Raw genomic sequence first — 21,527 nt, 5'->3', positions numbered from 1 at the left:
TACCAAATGTCTTCTTTACTACCTGTCTAACTGCCAAACCACTTTCAGGGAGCTATGTACTTCAGTTACTCTTAATATACCGTACCTAGAGAATATATCTTGGGATTTTTCTTAACTCTGCCTGCCTGGTCCATCACATACCCTTTTATTACCCTACAAAATTCCCCCATAACTGTACTCCTACACATTCTAGTCTTCAAGTAACTCCCTTGTTTCTTATAAGCTAAACTTAATACTCCTTTTTACTGACCATAGAAACATAGAAAATCTACAGCACAATACAGGCCCTTCGGCCCACAAAGCTGTGCCGAACATGTCCTTGCCTTAGGAATTAGCTAGGCTTACCCATAGCCCTCTATTTTTCTAAGCTCCATGTACCTATCCAGGAGTCTCTTAAAAGACCCTATCATATCTGCCTCCACCACCGTTGCTGGCAGCCCATTCCATGCACTCACCACTCTGCGTAAAAAACGTACCCTTGACAACTCCTCTGTACCTATTTCCAAGCGCCTTAAAACTGTGCCCTCTCGTGCTAGCCATTTCAGCCCTGGGGAAAAAGCCTCTGACTATCTACACAATCAATGCCTCTCATCACATTATACACCATAGCTTCAGTATCTCTCATCAATCAGTGTTGCCAGCCTTGACCTTCACCTTATACTGCATCTGGACTCTTGATATCACATCTTAAAAGCCTCCCACTTGCTAATCATTGCTTTACCAGCAAACAGTCTCGCCCAGTCAACCTCTGTAAAATCCTCCTTAATGCCTCCAAAATTGGCCCTGTTCCAGTCTAGGACCCTAACCTGTGGAGCAGTCCTGTCTTTCTCTATAACTATTTAAAATCTAATAGGATTATGATCTCTGGATCCAAAATGTTCCCCAAATGACATTTAAGAAACTTGCCCCTCCTTGTCCCCTGAGGGGGCCAGTGCTGCACTCTGCCTCTCTAGTGGAACCCTCTGTATATTGATGAAGGATACTTTATTGGACACATTTAACAAATTCAACCCTATCCAAGCCCTTTATATTATAGATAGTGCAGACAACATCAGGAAAATTAATATTTCCCACTCCACTAATGCTACCTAGTTATTATCACAACTATTTGCAGTCTCTTCACAAATCTGCTCCTCTAATTACTGCTGACTATTATATTACAGTCCCTTCAATGTGACCATCCCTTTGCTTCTAAGTTCTACCCAAAAGGCCTCACCGGATGATTCCTTAGGGAATATCATGTCAAAGAATTTTTTGTTATGTACTCCCTCAACAAAAAGTTGACCCACCTCCTTACCTGAAGCTCTATCATGACTGCAGCATTGGTATCTGGGAACATTGAACTGCAAGACTTGCTCTTTTCTTAGCCATGTTTCTGTTATGGCAATAGCAATCCAATTCCCGGAACCAACCCATGCTCTGATTTCAGGATTCAAGATTGCTTAATGTTATTTCCAGTACAGAAGTGTAAGGAGACCAAAATAATTGTTACTCCAGATGTGATGTCACACAAAAAAAACCAAAAAAGATAAAGAACACAATAATAATGGAAAAAACCCACAATGGATATAAATACATAAGATAACTTTTATACATAGATTGATTGTATGTCCATAAAGTGACGCTAGGCTGTATATAAGGTGACTGACACAAAATAATAAAGCAGTGGTGGAGTTAGTGGGCGAAGGTGTTGTTCAGCCTTTCTGCTTAGAGAAAGTATCTGTTTTTGAGACTAGTAGTCCTAGCGTGGATGCTAAAAAGCCTCCTTTCTGATAGGAGTGAGACAAACAGTCCATAAGCAGAGTGTGGGGGATCCTTCATAATGTTACTGGCCCTTTTCTGTACATATATCCTTGACGGGAGGTAGGCTGGTGTTGGGTAGTTTTGATGACGGTTAGGATTCTCTCTACTGCACGTCAGTAGAATGTCACAGGAGTATGGATGTACAAAGTCCAACTCTCTTCAGCCTCCTCAGAAAAAAAGAAACATTAGTGAACTTTCCTCTTCTGGGACCATGAGAGACTGTGTGTGATGTGCATTTCCAGGAGTTTGAAACTTCTTGCAGTTTCCACCACAAGGATAAAAGGGGGTGTAAGTACAGTGAGTTCTTCTGAAGTTGATAACCATCCCCTTTGTCTTATCGACATTAAGGAAGAGGTTATTTGCCTGGCCCTAGGCATCAAGGTCTTCCTCCTCCTCTCTGTGGGCTGATCATCGTTGGTGGTGATGAAGCCCACCATTTTCGTGTCATTGTCGAATTTCACGATATGACTGCTCGGTTGTTTGGCAATGGGCTCAGCATACTGTCATGAGAGGCACTTGTGTTGAGGACGATGGAGAAGGTGGAGCGGTTCTGTATCCTGACTATCTGGAGTCTGTTCATTAGGAAGTCTAACACCCATTTGCAGTGATGTACTTAAACTGAGGCGTAGGAGTTTGTTGACCAAGGTCCTTGAGACAATAGTGTTGAATGCCGAACTGAAACCCAGAAACTGCATTCTGAAATCAGTGTAACACACATCAAAGTTGCTGCCTGGCCTGCTGCGTTCACCAGCAACTTTGATGTGTGTTACTTGAATTTCCAGCATCTGCAGAATTCCTGTTGTTTGCGTCTGAAATCAGTGTGCTTGTTTTCTAGATGTGATAGGGCCAGTGCCTGATAAATAACAGTAAGAATATTGGCGAGTGTCCGGTGTGGCAGGAATGGAGTTTTTGATATGTGCCATTATCAGCTGCCGAAATTACTTCATGATGATTGGCGTCAGTGCCACTTGGTGGTAGTATTTAGCTCTGAAGGTGTAGAGTTCTTCGGTACAGGGTTGATTGCTGATTTGAAGCATGTGGGGGCAGCAGCCTAGTTGAGCGAAGGCTTGAAGATGTCCATAAAGACATCAGTGAGCTGGTGTGCACACTCCCTGAGTACTTGGCCTGGGATGTTGTCTGGTCCAGCCACCTTGTGGGGGTTGACTCTGCAGAGTCCTTCTCATGTTTGCTGCTGTTACAGACAGTAGTTGCTCAGCTGGAACGTAACAGGTTCATCTCCTTCTAGATGCAATCCACCCTTTTTGTATAGTGTACCTCAACCAAGCTCATCTCCCCAGGTTAAGTATCCAGCAGCATGAGATACAGTTATTGACTCTTGATCTGTCATCACAACACAGATCAGGCATATAATGGCGTAAACACGAGGAATTCTGCAGATGAGAAGGGTCTCGGCCCGAAACGTCGACTGTACCTCTTCCTAGAGATGCTGCCTGGCCTGCTGCATCCACCAGCAACTTTGATGTGTGTAGCAGGAATATAATGGAATAGCTACTACTTGACTTGATGACCACTGTTCTGACAATACTTAAGAGGCTTAATATTTTGCTGCACAGCAGGCTGCTTCAGTTGAACAGAAATCCCGAGGCTAATAGAGCCTCAAGCAATCTGACCTTAAGTTATCTTTTTAAGGAAATAAGTGAAATCATTTTTAAAAGACTTTATATGAAAAAGCACTTTAAAGATTTCTCTGTGCAAAGGCAAAAAAACTGTACTTTTGGTTTTCTTTCAAATGACTGTAATATCTGAATTCAAGCTAATGGGTTCACAGATCCAGAAGTAGGTTCTCCAGTGTAAAGTTAAGGAACTTCAGTATGTTCTTGTCCACTTCTTGACTTAAGAAATTGTCAGCAGAGAGCAGTCAGTAACTATGGATCTTTTGTATTTGTGTGGTCGTACCGTATTGCTGCCACTTGCTGACAAAGGTTGGCAGTTCCATACAGAACTGCAGTCAAAACCCAGGGAAGTATATGCATTAACTTGAAGTAATTTTGGTTCTGTTTCTTCCCCAAGGGTGACTTCAAGCTGATGTGCGATAATGCAATGACTTACAACCGACCTGAAACTGTGTACTACAAAGCTGCAAAAAAGCTGCTTCACACAGGATTTAAGATGATGAGTAAAGTAAGATGATTTATTTTCTTCATCTGGTTATCTGATACAAGGTGTGTTTAGTGGTGGATCAGTATCGTGTTTTACTAAAACAGACATAAATTAAGTCTTCCATTTTGTTGCTTGCTAATATTGGTCCCATAACTGATTTTTATTAACTTACTCATTTTTTGGCTTGTGGGTATTGCCAACAAGATCAGTGCCTGTAAGTAGCTCAAAATAAGATTCCTTTCTGAATCACAGCTTTTCGTCTGGCAAAGCTGTTGGGCAGGAATTTCCTAGATTTTGAGCATCTGGTGATTAAATCATTAGTTAAGTGAAATAGCTTATGATGAATGCTAAGATATGCTAAATATATGGCAGATGGAATACAGTGTCAGGAAGTGTATAGTCATACATTTTGATAGAAGAAATAAACGGGTTGACTATTTTCTAAATGGAGAGAAAATTCAAAAACCTGAGGTGCAGGGGGACTTGGGAGTGCTTGTGCAGGATTCCCTGAAAGTTAATTTGGAGGTTGAGTAGTGTTGAGGAAGGCAAATGCGATGTTAGCATTCATTTGAAGAGGACTAGAAAATAAAAGCAAAGATGTTATGTCGAGGCTTTATAAGGTACTGGTGAGGCCTTACTTGGAGTATTATTATAAGCAGTTTTGGGCTCCTTAGAAAGGATGTGCTGAAACTGGAAAAGGTTCAAAGGAGGTTCACGAATTATCATATGAAGAGTGTTTGATGGATTTGGGCCTGTATTCACTGGAATTCAGAAAAATGAGGGGTGACCTCATTGAAACCTATTGAATGTTGAAAGGCCTCGATAGAGTGGATATGGAGAGGATGTGTCCTGTGCTGGGAGAGACTAGGACCCGAGGATACAGCCTCAATAGAGGGGTGTCCTTTTAGAACAGAGATGAGGAGGAATTTCTTTAGTCAGAGAGTGGTGAATCTGAAGAATACGCTGCCATAGGCAGCTCTAGGGCCAAATCTTTACATATATTTAAGGTAGAGGTTGATAGATTCTTGATTGGCCAGGGCATGAAGGGATACGGGGCGAAGGCAGGAAATTGGGGCTGAGAGGGAAAATGGATCAGCAGTGATGAAATAGTGGAGCACACTTGATGGGCCAAATGGCCTAATTCTGCGACTATATCTTATGGTCTAAATAAAGTGGAAGGATGATTATGAATCATGTCTTTTCTCTGGTATTACAACAATTTTAGAATAGGCTTTGCGCATTACAGATCTTTCCATTTAGGACTGTCCTCCTAAGTACACCACAGCGAGATTAAAGAATTGATAAACTTTCACCAGTTTAAGGAATTCTGCTTGTAGGTTTTTGATTTAATCAACCAAAGTTTGTGTTGCTAGAAATAACAAAAGAGAACAAATATGAACTAAGTATACTTCAATTGCATTTTATTACGATGCAAAATTAAAGTAAGATAAAATTAGATGATCTCATTGTGTTTATGCACTGTTCGTTTATTATGCATTTTCTCATTTGGGAGAGATAGAATGTTATCTAGTTTAATTTTCAGCGTTAACTATTTCCATCATTGTATTTCTGTGGCTGTGCCTTATTGTGTTGATGGTTGTCATGTCTTTGTCACAGGGCACACCATAGTTTATGATCCATTTACTTTGTCACTTCTAGTGTCCTTCACCATTGAGCCCTAACAATGCTCATCTGTAATCACTCTCATTCACAAGAGTGTCAGTCATTAAGCTCAGTAAACATCAATGACCAGCAACTACTAAATGCTGTGCATGTGCATGCAGTTCACCCCAGGACTTGGGGAGAAGAAAAAAGCGTGCCCTTCTATGTTCTTTGCTTACAGGAGCGTCTGTTAGCTTTGAAGCGCAGCATGACATTCATGCAGGAGATCGATTTTTCTCAGCAGGCAGCACTGTTAGGCGACGAGGATGTAGCACAAGAAGAAACTGTTACAGAAGTTACTATAGTACCTGTCGAAACAACAACCAAAAAATCCAAGAAGCAAAGTAAAGAGGTCATCAGGTAAGTTCAATTTGAAATTGCTGCACTTTGGCACTTTGTAAATTGGGTACTCTTTTAAAGAAAGTTTCTGGACAATGAACTTTTCAAAGATCCAATTTAGAAATATGTTAGATTTATTAAAAAAAGCCTTTAACAAAGAGTTACTGAAATATTAGGGACACTTGAATTGTTGCTAGTAAATTTACATATCCCACAACATTTTATTTTGTTTTGTAACATTATCTCAGAATGATCTTCTAGCATTGGATAGCCTGATGATTTGATGAACAAGAATGCCAAAGAAGTAATGATTCAAGTTTCTTGTAGTGTGTTTTATTGAAATTATTCTTCCTAATGATTTTTTAGCAGCCACAAATAATTATTCTTTTTTCTCTAAGACCCTTATCTTTCTATCTGTGGGGTGCCAGAGTAGTGTAGCGGTTAGTGCAATTCTATTACAGCTCAGGTCCTCAGAGTTTAATTCCGACGTCCTCTGTAAGAAGTGTATGTCCTTTCCATGAGCACATGGGTTTCCGCCCACAGTCCAAAACCATAGGTTAATTGGTCATTGTATATTGTCCTGTGATTAGGTCAATGTTAAATAGCTGGGTTGCTGGGCGGTGCAGCTGTATCTCTAAACTAAATGAATAAATAAATATTCCTTCTCTCCTGGATCTGTCAGAATGCAGCTCAGAGAAGTGTATTACACACTTTGGTGGAAGGAATGAGGGCATATACTGTTTTCTAAATGGGGAGAGAATTCAGAAATCAGAAAGTGCAGAGGGACTTGAGAGTCCTCGTGCAAGATTCCCTATGGGTTAATTTGCAGGTTGAGTTGGTAGTAACGAAGACAAATACAATGTTAGCATTCATTTCTAGAGGACAAGAATGTAAGAGCAAGGATGCAATGCTGAGGCTTTATAATGCATTGGTCAGACCACATTTGGAGTATTATGAGTAGTTTTGGACTCCATATCTGAGGACGGATCTGCTGGCCTAAGAAATGGTGCACAGTAAGTTTACAAGAACACTCCTGAGGAATGAAAGGGTTTACATGCTGTATGAGGAACATTTAGTGGCTCTGGAATTTAGAAGCGTGAGGGGGTTTCTCATTGAAATCAACTTGATATTGAAAGGCTTAATAGAGTAGTTGTGGAGAGGATGTTTCCTCTAGTGGATGAATCTAGGACTTGAGGGGCAGCTTCAGAATAAAAGGACATCCCTTCAGAAAGATGAGGAAGAATTTCTTTAGCAAGCAAGAAGGTGGTATATCTGTAGAATTCATGCCACAGATGACTTTAAAGGCCAAGTCATTGGGTATATTTAAAGCGAGGTTGCTAAGTTCTTTATTAGTAAGGGTGTCAAGTGTTGCAATGAAAAGGCTGAAGAATGGGGTTGAGAGGGAATAAAAAAATCTTGATGAACTGAATGGCCTAATTCTGCTCCTATGTCTTATGATCTTCTGGAGACATGTAAACTTGCAATTACAGTTCTGACTTTGACAGGAGATGAAGTGCTTTTCACTGCTTTGCCTGTTGCTGTGAGAGTCTTCCAGGGTAAGGGTAAAACAGCAATACTGTACCTCTTGAGGTCTCACTCCATCTCACTGCCTCATCCTTCAGTGCTTGGAATAAGCAGGAGTGACATTTCACACCTAGTACAGATGAGCCCAAATGGTTAGGGACCACAACTATAAATATGTAAGCTGTTCAGTAAGATCCAGCCCAGTGACTCCTTGCTATGCTATGGTTGTATAGTACCAATCACCTTTATCCAATTGCATTACATTTTTAAGAGATTATAATTTGTATTTTGAAATCTTGTAATATCTTGGTTCTGTCTTTAGTCCTAAATAGAACTTATGTACTAATAGTTGCATAGCGTCGGTGGAGCTGATTTACTAGATTGTTCACCTCCTGTTACCAATCTTTTTATAATATTTCAGTTACTTATATGAGCCAGAAGGAAATGCATGCAGTTCAACTGACAGCACTGCTGAGGAACATGTCTTGGCGTTGGTGGAACATGCAGCGGATGAAGCTCGAGATAGAATTAGCAGAAGTGCTGTTAATTCTAAGGTATATCAGTAAGTCAGTTGGATAAGGGATATGCTGTGCGTGAGAGTACAATCTAAAATGGTGTGAAAACATTCCTGACTGCATCTCTGTCTTCTGACTGGAACCATCTATATTTGTAAGATCATTCATAAACAGTACAGAAGGAAGGTACCTGCACCAGAATTCCTCTGCAAAAAATCAGAATGGTCTCCCATACCATACCTCCTCTTCATCACACAGTTTAACATTTCCATTCTTCCTCCCAACTAGTTGTTTGCTTCCATTGTAAAAAAAAAGCTGCAATGGATCCTCCCTCTGTCATTGTAGATATTTTATGTCTTGATAAACCTCTGCAGGGGAACAAACCTGCTGCTCCCTTTTGGTGTTGATGGCTTAGGCCATAAGACATGCAGAATTAGGCCAGTCGGCACATCAAGTCTGTCTGCCATACTAACATAGCTGATTTATTATACCTCTCAACCCCTTTTATCTGCCTTTTCCCTGTACCCTTTGACGCCCTTGCTAATTAAGAACCTATCAAACTCCGCTCAAATATTCCCAATGACTTGGCCGCCACAGCTGTTTGTGGCAATGAATGCCACAGATTCACCACCCTCTAGCGAAGATTTTCCTCCTCATCTTTGTTCTAAACTGGTGGTTCTCTCTTCTGAGGCTATGCCTTCTGGTCCTAGACTATAGAAAACATCTATATTACATCATTATAAACATCACTATAGGAAACATCTTCTCCATATCCACTCTATCTAGGCCTTTCAATATTCAGTAGGTCAATGAGATTCCCTTGCCCCTCCTCCACCCCATTCTTCTAAACTCATAGTACAGGCCCACTGCTATCAAAATGCTCCTCATACATTAACCTTTTCATTCATGTGATTGGTCTCGTAAATCCCTCTGGACCTGCTCCAATACCAGCCCATCCTTCCATAGCAAGCAGCCCAAAACTGCTGACAATGCTCACAAGTGCAGTCTGACTATGCTTTATAAAGCCTTGGCACTACATCTTATTTTTATAATCTAGTCCTCTTGAAATGAATACTAACATTGCATTTGCCTTCCTTACCACCAACTCAACCTGGAAATTTACCTTCAGGGAATCCTGCACGGGGATTCCCAAGTCCCTTTACATATCTGATTTCTGAATTTGCTCTCCATTTAGAAAATAGTCTATGCCTTTATTCCTTCCATCAAAGTACTTAACCATACACTTCCCTACACAGTATTCCATTTGCCAATGCCTTGCCCATTGTCCTAACATGTCTAGGTCCTTCTGCAAACTCCTGGTTGCCAGCATAGTAATTGATAATTGTTTATCTCTGTGTAAACAATGCAAACCTAATTTGCTTGTTGATATTGTTTTGAGATTTATATTGATTTAGTAAACTGCACCTTCATCAGTGAAGTGAGCTAAAACTTATTTGCCTTCATTGAGCATGGATGGTGACCAGCTGTTTGTGAGTCAGGTTGAATCTGACTTCTGTGCCCTCTACTTAATTGCTGAAATCAAAATTAAATGGGGGGGTGGAGGGTCAGATGCCGAGACTTACCAAAAGCACTGCCTTAGTATGCACAAGCTGAGGCAATGTCACTACTTGTATTATGTTAGCCTTACAAGACAGCTACAGAATGAGGTGTTCAGATTGTTAATACCACAAAGCTGCGAAAAATAGTTGTCATGGGAGCTTCACATTTTTGTGAGATGGGAGGGCAGTAGGGAAAGGAGCGGATGTGACCTAGTCTTCAGATATAATTGTTTTCAATAATTAGCAATTTAAAATGAAAAAGTTGTATAAACTATCTGCATTAGATTTAAAATGGGGCATTCTTGTAAGGATTCATGATATTAAAGACCTTGGTTATCATTAATTGAGAGAACCTGTTACTCCAGACTGATCCTTTAGAATTTAGGATACCAACAATGTTTTGTTTTGACACGAAAGTTCTTGTTTCATGCAAATTTTAATTGACAAAATGGATTGTTAGCTTTATTGCATTCTGTTGATAACTGAAATAGATACAATTGATCTAACTATATTTGTATTTCATTCTAGATTGGCTACCTCAAAAAGGATGGTGATGGTCCTTTGCTCTTTGCTGTTGTAAACCAATCTGATCCAGAAACTGAAGGCAAGTTTACTCTGGTGCTTGCAATTCTTAAAATGTTCCAGAGTGCCATAAAGCAAGAGACTTTGAATTGGCAGCAATTTTGACAGCATGTCTAATTTTTTTCATTCACTCATTGGTGGGGTTATTACCAAAAAGGTCATCATTTAATGCCCATACCTAATTAAGCTGATAGTCACCATGAACTATTGTAGTCTCTTGGTAAAGGATCTTCCACAGATCTGTGTATTGCAAGGAATACCATTATTTTCAGCCAGCATTGATAAAGGAACAAGACCCGTACTTCTCAGGATTGTGTGGCTTGGTGGAGAACTTATAGGTTGGCATTCCCAAGTATCTTTTGCCCTTCTGTGTGGGGCAGGTGGTTGGTACTGTTCAAAAAGGTCTTGTAAATTTGCTGCAGTTAACTTTGCAGATGGAACATATGGTCGCCATAAAGTGAAGGCTGAGATTGGTGGATAGGTTGTTAACTAGATTGATTTAATTGATCCCTACAGTGAATTGGGCAATGCTTGTAAGGCCAGTACTTATTCTTCACTTCTAATTGCTTTTGAAGACAATTACTTGCTTGGTAATTTCAGAGGGCATTCAGTTATCAGCCAGATTGTTGGATCAGGTAAGTGTGGTATAAACCCAAAAAGCTTTTAAGGAGTTCTGGGATTTTGATCTGGTGATAGTGAATGTTTTTGAAGTTGCGTTCATCCAGGCAATTGGAGGATATCCCATCTTAGTCCTGATCTGAGCCATGTAATTGTTGTTTGGGATTCGTAAGTTAGGAAGTGAATTATTTTCCTCAGGATTTCTGTCTTTCGACTGTGTAGCTACATTGAGTATATGGCTGTCCCATTTAGTTCCTGGTCAATGGTAACCTGCCCAGGAATTTTTTTTAGTGGGGAATTCATTGATGGTAATGCTGTTAAATGTCAGGGGATAAAAGCTGAAAATCTTGTTGGATATTGTCATTGCCTGGCACTTAGGTGTGAACGTTACTTGCCACCTAGCAACCCAGCCATGGATATAGTCCAGGTCTTGTTCCACTTTGTTGTTGACTGCTTCATTATATGATGAGTCACAGGTGGTCTTGAATGCTGTGCAACCGTCCGTGAACCTCTTACCTTACAGTTGAAGGAAGGTCATTGATGGAACAGCTGAAAATGGTTGTACCTAAGACATTACCCTGAGGAACACCTGATTTATGTCCTGTTTTCATCCAGCTATCTGGGATACTAGAATGTTAACTAGAACTCTACTATTTTATGATAGAGGCCACTTTACTTCACACCTGATGTACCTTGCATATTGTTGAAAGTGCTTAGGGGTCAGGATGATTTGCATGCCACAGAAAGCCTAGTTTCTAATATTTTTTAACCACTGTATTGCTGTTTTAGTTGAGTTTTACTGAAGGTTAGTACTTGTACTTCACTGCTGCCATGGTAAATGCAACTCCATGCCAACCATAATCAATTTGCAATGGGGAAATTATCACGGGGTTATAATGTGGATGTATACTCAATAGCTGCTTTATTAGGTACAGGAGTAGAAAACAGTGTGGTTCTGCTGTAGCTCATCCACTTCAAGGTTCAATGTGTTATGCATTTGGCAATGCTCTTCTACACATCACTGTTGTAATGTGTGGTTATTTGACAAGCTGTCAGATTGAACCAGTTTGGCTATTCTCCTTTAACCTCTATCATTAACAAGGTGTTTTCAACAACAGAACTGCCACTCACTGGCTGTTTTTTTCTGTTTTTCGCTCCGTTCTCTATAAACACTAGAGGTTGTTGTGCAGGAATGTCCCAGGAGATCAGCTTTTTCTGAGATACTCAGACCACCTCTGGCACCAACAATCATTCCACGGTCAAAGTCACTTAGTTTATCTCTCTTCTTCATTCTGATGTGTGGTCTGAACAGCAAATGAACCACTTGCCCATATCTGCATGCTTTTATGCATTGAGTTTCTGCCACATGATTGGCTAATTAGATATTTGCATTAATGAGTTGCTGTCCCTAATGAAGTGGCCGTTGACTGTATATGTGTTTGCAATGTAGGTATGTTGACTTGAGAACCTCTTCTGATTTATCATTTGCAATATATACGTATCTGGTTTGAAAATGTGATAAAAACATTCCCATTGACATTGCAGAGGAAGAGGTTCACCCAGTGGATCTGAGTTCCCTTACAACTAAACTCCAACCAGGAATCAATACAATGGGATTTAAAGATGATCGGAGAAACAAAGCGTTATCGGGTAAGACCTCTCCCCTGAACTAATTTTTGTGAACGGCTGTTCTCTAGATTCCGGAATAGGCTGACAGATTGGGGGGTGTTTTGAGTAAAAGGAAGGAGAGAGAATGGAAATCTGTTGAATAGTCAGCCTCACATCAGCAGTCAGCAAAATGGTGGCCTCCATGTTAGCAGCCTGTTTAAAAGATCAGCCTAGTTTTTGATGGAGCTATTTATTTCATGGAATGTATACAGCAGGATTGAAAAGGAGAATTGGTGGATGTTAAGGAGCTGAAGCTGAAAGTGGGTGACCTCCACATCATTCGGGAGGCTGAGGCGTTGATAGACAGGACATACAGAGAGAGGTAGTTACACCCCAGGTGCAGGACACAGGTAACTGGGTGACCATCAGGAGAGGGAAAGGAGATAGGCAGCCAATGTAGAGTATCTTGGGGCCATTGAGGGGAAACAACCACATGATGCTCTACATTGGCTGCCTAGAGGAAAGCCACAGCTGTTAGGTCTTTGACAGTGAGCCTGGCTATTTGCCTCAGAAGGGAATGGGAAGCGGGGAGAGAAGAAGCAAGCTGTAGTGATAGGCAGTTTGTTGGTTAGGGGAACAGAAAGGAGGTTCTGTGGATGAGAATGAGATTTCCTGATGGTATGTTGCCTCCCTTGTGCCAGGTTCGGGAACCTCTCAGACCGATTCCATAACACTCTTACATTGGGAGGGTGAGCAATCAGAGGTCGTGGTCCATCCATCCGTTTATTCTATTCCTATCAGATCAGCAATGCCACGTATGTCTTATGGGTAGGAGGTGTGGTGAGGTCCTGCAAAGTGAGTTCAGGGAGTTAAGTGTTAAGTTAAAGGACAGGACCTCCAGGGACGTGATCTCACAATTGCTACCTATGCCACGTACTAGTGAGGCCAGAAATAAGAAGATCAAACAGCTTAACACGTGGAAATGGTGCAGGTGGGAGGGCTTCAGATTTTTCGATCATTGGGCTCTCTTCCAGAGAAGGTGGGACCTGTACAGTAGGGACTGTTTGCACCTGAACTGGAGGGGGACTACTATTGTAGTGGAAAGGCTTGCTAGGACTGCACAGAGGGGTTTAAGCTAGAGTTGCAAGGGAATGGGAACCAGAGTGCTGGAACAGATAGTGGAGTGATTGTGGAGAAAGATATTGTTAGGCTTATATACAAAGTCAGGAATCATAAGGTTGAGAATGCTGAGACTCGTGGTGTAAGCTGCGTATATTTCAATGCAAGGAATATTGTAGGAAATTGTATTAGAGCATAGATCAGCACGTGGAACTATGACATTGTAGACATTAATGAGACTTGGTTGCAGGAGGGGTGGGACGGGCAGCTCAGTGTACCAAGGTTCCATTGTTTTATATGTGATAGAGCAGGAGGGATTAAAGAGGAAGGGCTGTCGTTACTAGTCAGGGAAAATGTCACGGTAGTGCTCAGGCTGGAGAGCTCGTCTAGTGAGACTTTATGGTTAGAATTGAGGAATAAGAAAGGTATGACCATGTTAATGAGATTATATTAAATATCACACAACCGTCCATGGGATTTAGAGGAGGAAATTTGTAGAGAGGTCGCAGTCTGTTGCAAGAAACAAGGTTGTGATGGTAGGTGATTTTAACTTGACACACATTGACTGGGGCATCCATACCATAAAAGAGCTGGATGGGAAAGTTTGTCAGACGTGTTCAGGAAAGTTTCCTTGATCAGTCCCAATGAGAGGATGCAATACTCGATATCCTATTAGGGAATGAGACAGGGCAGGTGATGGAAGTTTGTGTAGGGGAACACTTTGCATCTAGTGATCATAATGGCATTAGTTTCAAGCTAATTAGGGAAAAGGATGGGACTGGTCCTCAGGCTGAGGTTCTGAATTGAAGAAAGGACAATGGCATCAGAAAGAATCTAGCAAATGTGGATAGGGACATATTCTTTTCAGACAAAGATGTACTTGATAAGTGGGAGGCTATCCAAAGTGAAATTTTGAGAGTATAGAGTTTCTACATTCCTGTCAGAATAAAAGGCAAGGATAACAAGTTTAGGGAACCTTGGTTTTCAAGAGATATTGAGGCACCAGTTAAGAAAAAGTAGGAGGTGCATAGCAGGTATAAGCAGGTAGGAACAGGTGAGATACTTGAGGACTAAGAAATGCAAGAGAACACTTAAGAAGGAAATCAGGAAGGCTAAAAGAAGGCATGAGGTTGCTCCAGCAGACAAGATGAAGGAGAATCCTAAGGGGTCCTATGGATATATTAAGAGCAAAAGGATAGCGAGGGACAAAATCGGCCCTCTTGAAAATCAGAGTGGTAATCCATGCGTGGAGACGAAAGAGATGGGGCGATCTTAAATGGAATTTTTGCATCTATATTTACTTGAGAGATGGACACAAGAGTCTGTAAGAAGTGAAGCAAAGCAGCACCCAGATCATGGAACCTATACAGATTATAGAAGAGGAGGTATTCGCTGTCATGAGCCAAATTAGGATTGATAAATCCACAGGACCAGACAAGATATTCCCTTGCACCCTGTGGGGGGCAAGTAAAGAAATTGCAGGGGCCCTAACAGAGTTGCTTAAAACATCCTTAGCCACAGGTGAAGTGCCAGAGGATTGGAGGATAGCTAATGGTATGTTTTTTTTAAGAAAGGCTCTAGGAATAAGCCAGGATTTATAGGCTGGTGAGCCTGACATCAGTAGTGGAAAAGTTATTGGAAGGTATTCTAAGGGACCAGGCATGTAAGTATTTGGATAGACAGGAACTGATCAGGGATAGTCAACATGGCTTTGTGGTAGGTCATGTCTAACTAGTCTTACAGGATTTTTGAGGAATTTACCAGAAAAGTTGATGGCAAGGAGGTGACTGTTGTCTACTTGGACTTTAGTGAGGCCTTTGAGAAGGTCGGTCAAAAAGATTGATCAGGAGGTCTAAAAGAAAACCTGAAGTCGCTTAGCATTCAAGATGGAATAGTAAATAGGATTAGACATTGGCTTCATAGGAGAAGCCGAAGAGTGGTAGTAGATGATTGCCCTTCTGACTGGAGTCCTGCGACCACTGGTGTGCCACAGGGTTCGGTGTTGGGTTCATTGTTTGTCATCTATAGCAACGACCTGGATGATAATGTGGTAAATTGGATCAACAGATTTGCGGATGATGCCAAGATGTAAGTGAGCAGCGAGAGAGCTATCAAAGCTTGCAGCAGGATCTGGACTAGTTGGAAAAATGGGCTGAAAAATGGCAGATGGAACTTAATGCTGACAAGTTGCATGAAGGGAGGACCAACTAGAGTAGGTGAACGGGGTCACAGGTAGATGGGATCATAAAGAAAGCTTTTGGCACATTAGCCTTCATAAATCAATATATTGAGTACAAAAGTTGGGATGTTTTGTTGAAATTGCATAAGACATTGGTGAGGCCTAATTTGGAGTATTCTGTGCAATTTTGGTCACCCACCTACAGGAAGGGCATTAATAAGATTGAAAGAGTGCATAGAAAATGTACAAGGATGTTGCTGGGACTTGAGAACCTCAATTACAGGAAAGGTTAAATAGGTTAGGACTTTATTGCCTTGAACATAGAAGACTGAGGGAAGATTTGATAGCAGTATACAAAATTATGTGCAGTATAAATCGGTTAAATACAAGCAGTCATTTTTCACTAAGTTGGGTGAGGCTACAAATAGACACCATCGATTAAGGATGAAAGGTGAACTGTTTAAGGGGAACATGAGGGGGAACTTCTTCACTTGGGGTGGTGAGAGTGTGGAACTAGTGGTAAATACAAGTTTGATTTCAACATTTAAGAGAACGTTGGAATAGGTACGTTGATGGGAGAGTTAATGATCTGGGTGCAGGACAATGGAACGAGGCAGTTCAATGGTTCAGCTGAGCTGAAGGGCCTGTTTCTGTGCTGTAGTGTTCTAAGCCTCAATGTCTCTAGATCAAATCACCACACTGTGTATTAAGGTAAAACAATATAGAATATATTGTAACAATTACAGAGAAAGTGCAGTGCAAGTAAACACTAAGGTGCAAGATCAAACAAGGTAGCTAGCCTTATAACAGATAGAAGTTGTACTTGAGGCTTTTGTGTCTTCTGCCTAATGGAAGAGGGGAATAGAGAGATTATCTGGTGTGGGTGACGTTTTTGATTATGCTAGCAGCTTTACTGAAGCAGCCAGATATAGACAAACTCCATGGAGGGGAGGCTTATTTCTATGATGTGCCAAGTTATATCCAAAACTCTGCAGATTCTTGCAGTCCTGGCAGAGAAATTGCCACACCAAGCCATGAAGCATCCCAATAGGATGCTTTCAATGATACAACGATAAAAATTGGCAAGGGCCGTGCCAAATATCCTTAGCCTCCTACAGCAGTAAAAGTGTCGGTGAGCTTTCTTGGCTACAGTGTCTATGTGGTTGACCCAGGAGAGGCACCTGGTGATATTCATTCCTGGGAACTCGAAGCTCTCAGCTGTCTCAACCTCAACACCACTGATGTAGACAGGAGCATGTACAGCTCCTCTTTTCCTGATTTGAATGCTGTAGGCCGAGACTTTGTAGAGAGTGAACTCCCAGTTAATCCATGGTTTCTGGAGTCTGTAAAGATGCATGTAGAAATAGGGTAGCACCTGGAGTAAATTATAGAAAATTCAGGAAACCTTTTCTCCCAAAATCAAAGCAATTTGTTTTAAATAATATAAATTATGTAAATCTTCAAATACAGAGAATCTATGGTGTGTTGGTTCATTAAAAAGAAAGAGTAAGCATATACATAGAGCAAGCTGTTGGTCAGGTGAATGGCTTGTTGTCTTTTATTGCAAGCAGTTTGAAAATAAAACAGTAAGAACCTCTTGCTGCGGTTGTTTAAGCATTGATGCAACTGAGCCTGGTATACTCTGTAGAATTGTCTCCATGTCTGAGGAAGGATGCTCTTTCCTTGGAAGGAGTGTAGAAGGAGCATAAACTCACAACATTCATTCTTGGGATGAGTGATCTGTCATAAGAAAAGCAATAGAATATTGTAAGTCTAGGTCATCAAGAATGAAAGAAAATCCCTTGAGACATACAAAATACCAAGAATTATGGAGAAGGTATATGCCAAGGAATCCTTTTTGATAGGCTGAAGAATCTGCATGCATTAGTTAAGTTAAGGGCAAGTTGTATAGTTCTGATATGAGGATATTAGTTATCTGGAACTCTGTGCTAGAGAACTATGGATGTTTATTAACTGTTAAAGTAATTTCAGTAATTTCTGTATCCAGCAGGTGTGAAATATTAGACTTTTTGCCTCTCTGTGCTAAGTAATTTAGTACATTGTTATTTACTGAATTTACATATGCCAATTTTTTTGGTATCTTTTACAATATATATTACACATGTGAAATGTCTTTGTTATTCTTTGCTTTTTTATTTAATCTCATGATTCCATCAAGACATTAAAATAATTTTGAGAAAAAACTGAGAAAATTGGGTATGGGGAAATAAGTTATAATTTGAGGGAGATATTCCTGTATATTTTTAAAAATTTGAGAGATATTGCTGTACTGCCTTAAAAATTGAATTACATTACAAAGACTTAACGATTAGTAGGTTAATTGGTCATTGTAAATTGTCCCATGGTTAGTTTAGGGTCATTTGGGGATTGTCAGTGGATACTGGGTGGTTTGGCTCAAAGGGCTGGAAGGGTCTATTCCACACTGTATCTCTAGATAAGTTAAATGTAATAAAATGCTTGAATTTATCAGAACTAGTGTTTCTTGCTTTCATGTTTAATATGAGACGTATTGAATGCAACAGCATTAAGACTTTTCTTTATCCACTGCAGTTACTTATCTCAACTGTGTGTACACTGCACAGTCCATCCAAAACAACACCATCTTCCCAAATCTGACTCCAGAGGAGACAGAATTGCTGTATTCCACATATGGAGAAGAAACTGGGGTTCAGTGTGCCTTAAGGTAATACAAGTCATAGATATGTGCTGTAGAGTAAGCATTTAGTTTTTGAAGTTCAAAGTAAGTTTTACTATAGAAGTACATATGTCACCATATACAAACAACCCTAAGATTAATTTTCCTGTGGGGCACACTCAGCAAATCTAGAGAATAGTAGCTAATATAGGATCAGTGAAAGATCAACCAGAGTGCAGAAGACAACAAACTGTGCAAATACAAATATAAATAAGTAGCAATCAATAACAAGAAAAATGAGATAAAGAGTCCTTAATGGTGAGATCATTGCTTGTGGGAACATTTCAATGAGGCATCAAGTGAGTGTAGTTATTCATTTTGATTAAAGAGCCTGATGGTTGATTGCTTTAATATTTCATGTAGAAAAATACGGGTCCACAATCCCTTATCCGAAATCCTTGGGGCTAGTTGCAATTCGGAATTAAGAATTTTTCAGATTTCAACCCCCCCCCCCCCCATACCAAAAAACACGTATGCTCAAGTCCCTTATTTAACCTGTCTCAGTGCGGTGGACTTTAGGACCCGGCGGCGCACCAACCCTACACACATCCTCCCGTATACTTTAAATTATCTCTAGGTTACTTATAATACCTAATACAATGTAAATGCTATGTAAATAGTTGTTATACTGTATTGTTTAGGGAATAATGACAAGAAAATTTTTTATTTCCAATGAAAACATTCAATAAAACATAAAAATATTCAGCTTCAAACGAACCAAATCAAACACATGGTAAATGACTTATTGGAATAAATGTAGAACGTCATTGTCACTATAAAACTTTAGTAACTTGTCTTTCTGTTTATTTAAATCATATACAGTGGTAGTTCCGACACTATTTTCTTCAGTAAGACGCTGCACAAACACAACACGATCAAGCTTCTGCAATAACTCCACTTTCTGCGTTATTGATAATGATAGATGCTTCCTTCTCTTTTTCTCATTGTTACCCATAGGGGTATCTGCAGCTCTTTTTGACATTTTCACAGTGAAATTAAACATAAAGTCAACAGTGAACGCAAAATATCAGTGCACAACAAATGCACGTGTAACCAGTACGAGTGCTGAGCCACAACTGACGTCTGGCAGCCTCTGCTGGTGCTGCCGCGTCACACCTGAGTGACATCAGCTGTTGGCAAAAAAAACTTCGGTTTTCGGAGCTTTTTGGATTTCAGAATTTCGGATAAAGGAATATGCACCTGTACTTAGAATCAAGTTGTAAATACAAGTAAATCAAGTCTGAGTCAAGTTTATTGTCATATGCACTTATATGTATGCACAGCTGAAGTGAAAAACTTACTTGCAGCATCACAGGTATATTGTATATAAGCAGCAAAAACATGAACACAAACTATACACTTGTTAATTTATGAAATTTAACCACTTTAGTTGTTCCTTAATACCTAAATATGCAAGATATTTTAAAATGGTGAAATTATCTTGAACAACTTTGAATTGTCAAAAGCTACCAGTATATATTGGAAGTGAAGCCACATCAATGAAGCCTTATTACTACCTGCTGCCCACTCAGCATTGCAAAAGGACTGTTAAAAGGAGGCTCTTGTTGGATGTTGCCATTGCTTGCTACATGTGTGCAAATGTTACTTGCCATCTATCAACTTCACATCCTACCGTATTTGAATGTGGATGGTGATGTACCATGGAGAGCATTCTGACAGTGAAGCGGGGGGGGGGTGCTACTGCACAGGACTGAAAGAAGCTGCAGAGGGTTGTAAATTTAGTCAGCTCCATCTTGGGTACTAGCCTACAAAGTACCCAGGACATCTTGAAGGAGTGGTGTCTCAGAAAAGCAGTGTCCATTATTAAGGACCTCCAGCACCCAGGGCGTGCCCTTTTCTCTCTGTTACCATCACGTAGGAGGTACAGAAGCCTGAAGGCGCACACTCAGTGATTCAGGAACAAATTCTTCCCCTCTGCCATCTGATTCTTAAATGGACTTTGAACCCATGAACACTACCTCACTTTTTAAATATATATATTCTGTTTTTTTACACAATGTTTAATCTTCAGTATTACAGTAATTGATTTACTTATTTATTTATTTTCTTCTATATTATACTGCTGCTGCTAAGTTAACAAATTTCACGACACATGCTGGTGATAATAAACCTGATTCTGATTCATGAATCACAAATTGTGCTACTGTGCAGCATATTCCTAAGATGTGGAATATGTCCAGCAGATGGCAGCAACAGTTAACGTAAAAAAGATACTCTTGACTAAATATCACTATGTATATTTGCTGCCAATTAATGCTTTTTCACATAATAGATAACATTTATTTTAGTAAATACTCTTAAGATTCTACAACATTAAAATACAGAAACAACAGAAAGTTGTAATATGACATTTTAAGTTTTGAATGTAATTTTGTAGGATTTTTTTAGAGAGTCTAAATTTCCTTTCCATTGTGTATTTTAAATTTTTTTTCTGCAGTTTGCAAGAGTTTGTTAAAGATTGTGGAAGCTCCACAAAGAAAATGGTTGATGATTTACTGAACCAAATCACAGCAGGGGAACATTCCAAGACCGTCTACCACTTATCACAGGTAAGAACAATTTTGCGTGGCTGTAATAGACATTGATAAGGACTGCAAGTTATCTAGTGGATCATGCAACATCTCTAGAGAGAGTGCAAAATTTGTTTGATTTAATAGGGCATTGGAATACCCACCTTTCTAGCACAGCTCCAGAGTGGATTCAAGTTACATAACTGAACATAACCATTTGACATTTGGACAAATATCTACAATGATACTTATGACTGGCAGGGTCAGAATTTATTACCCATTCCAATTGCAGTGGAGAACATGGTGCTGCCCATTTGGATTGCCACTGTCTTTTGAGAAAGACACTCCCATAGTGCAGTTCTATTACTTAGAACCACTGTCAATGAAAGGAAATGAATAAATTTCCAGAAGGGGTAACATACTGTATGTTTTATGGAACAGCTTGTATTTCCATACTTCCTGCAGCCCTTGCTCTTCTGAGCATTTGATGCCACAGATCTATTTTAGTGCCACTCAAAGACCCCTGTAACAAATAGCTGCACTTCATAGCTGACACCAGGAAATCCTACTATTTTAATATACGCAGGCAATAATTAGAACATGCAGTTTGGTGCCACTTGCATTGACTGGAATGAAAAGTATTGATGTGAT

At 40.1% G+C, this 21,527-nt stretch overlaps 1 protein-coding gene across 4 annotated transcripts in view; it reads left to right on the top strand.

Moving 5' to 3' along the window:
• Positions 1 to 21,527, top strand: part of brd9 (bromodomain containing 9) — a 72,097-nt gene that overhangs the window by 25,231 nt on the left and 25,339 nt on the right. For 2 of the 4 annotated variants that reach the window (XM_072283452.1, XM_072283449.1), the window contains exons 6-12: positions 3,835 to 3,945; positions 5,768 to 5,946; positions 7,871 to 8,003; positions 10,052 to 10,127; positions 12,269 to 12,373; positions 18,201 to 18,333; positions 20,804 to 20,915. In XM_072283452.1, the coding sequence (XP_072139553.1) occupies positions 3,835 to 3,945; positions 5,768 to 5,946; positions 7,871 to 8,003; positions 10,052 to 10,127; positions 12,269 to 12,373; positions 18,201 to 18,333; positions 20,804 to 20,915 (849 nt within the window). The remainder of the gene's footprint in view (positions 1 to 3,834; positions 3,946 to 5,767; positions 5,947 to 7,870; positions 8,004 to 10,051; positions 10,128 to 12,268; positions 12,374 to 18,200; positions 18,334 to 20,803; positions 20,916 to 21,527) is intronic. The other 2 variants (XM_072283451.1, XM_072283450.1) reach the window with 2 other exon arrangements.

This window comes from Mobula birostris, chromosome 19 (assembly GCF_030028105.1).
Source record: "Mobula birostris isolate sMobBir1 chromosome 19, sMobBir1.hap1, whole genome shotgun sequence".
Taxonomy (NCBI): Eukaryota; Metazoa; Chordata; class Chondrichthyes; order Myliobatiformes; family Myliobatidae; genus Mobula; species Mobula birostris.
Note: the sequence above shows the minus strand (reverse complement) of the source record. Positions and strands in the feature narration are given on the sequence as shown.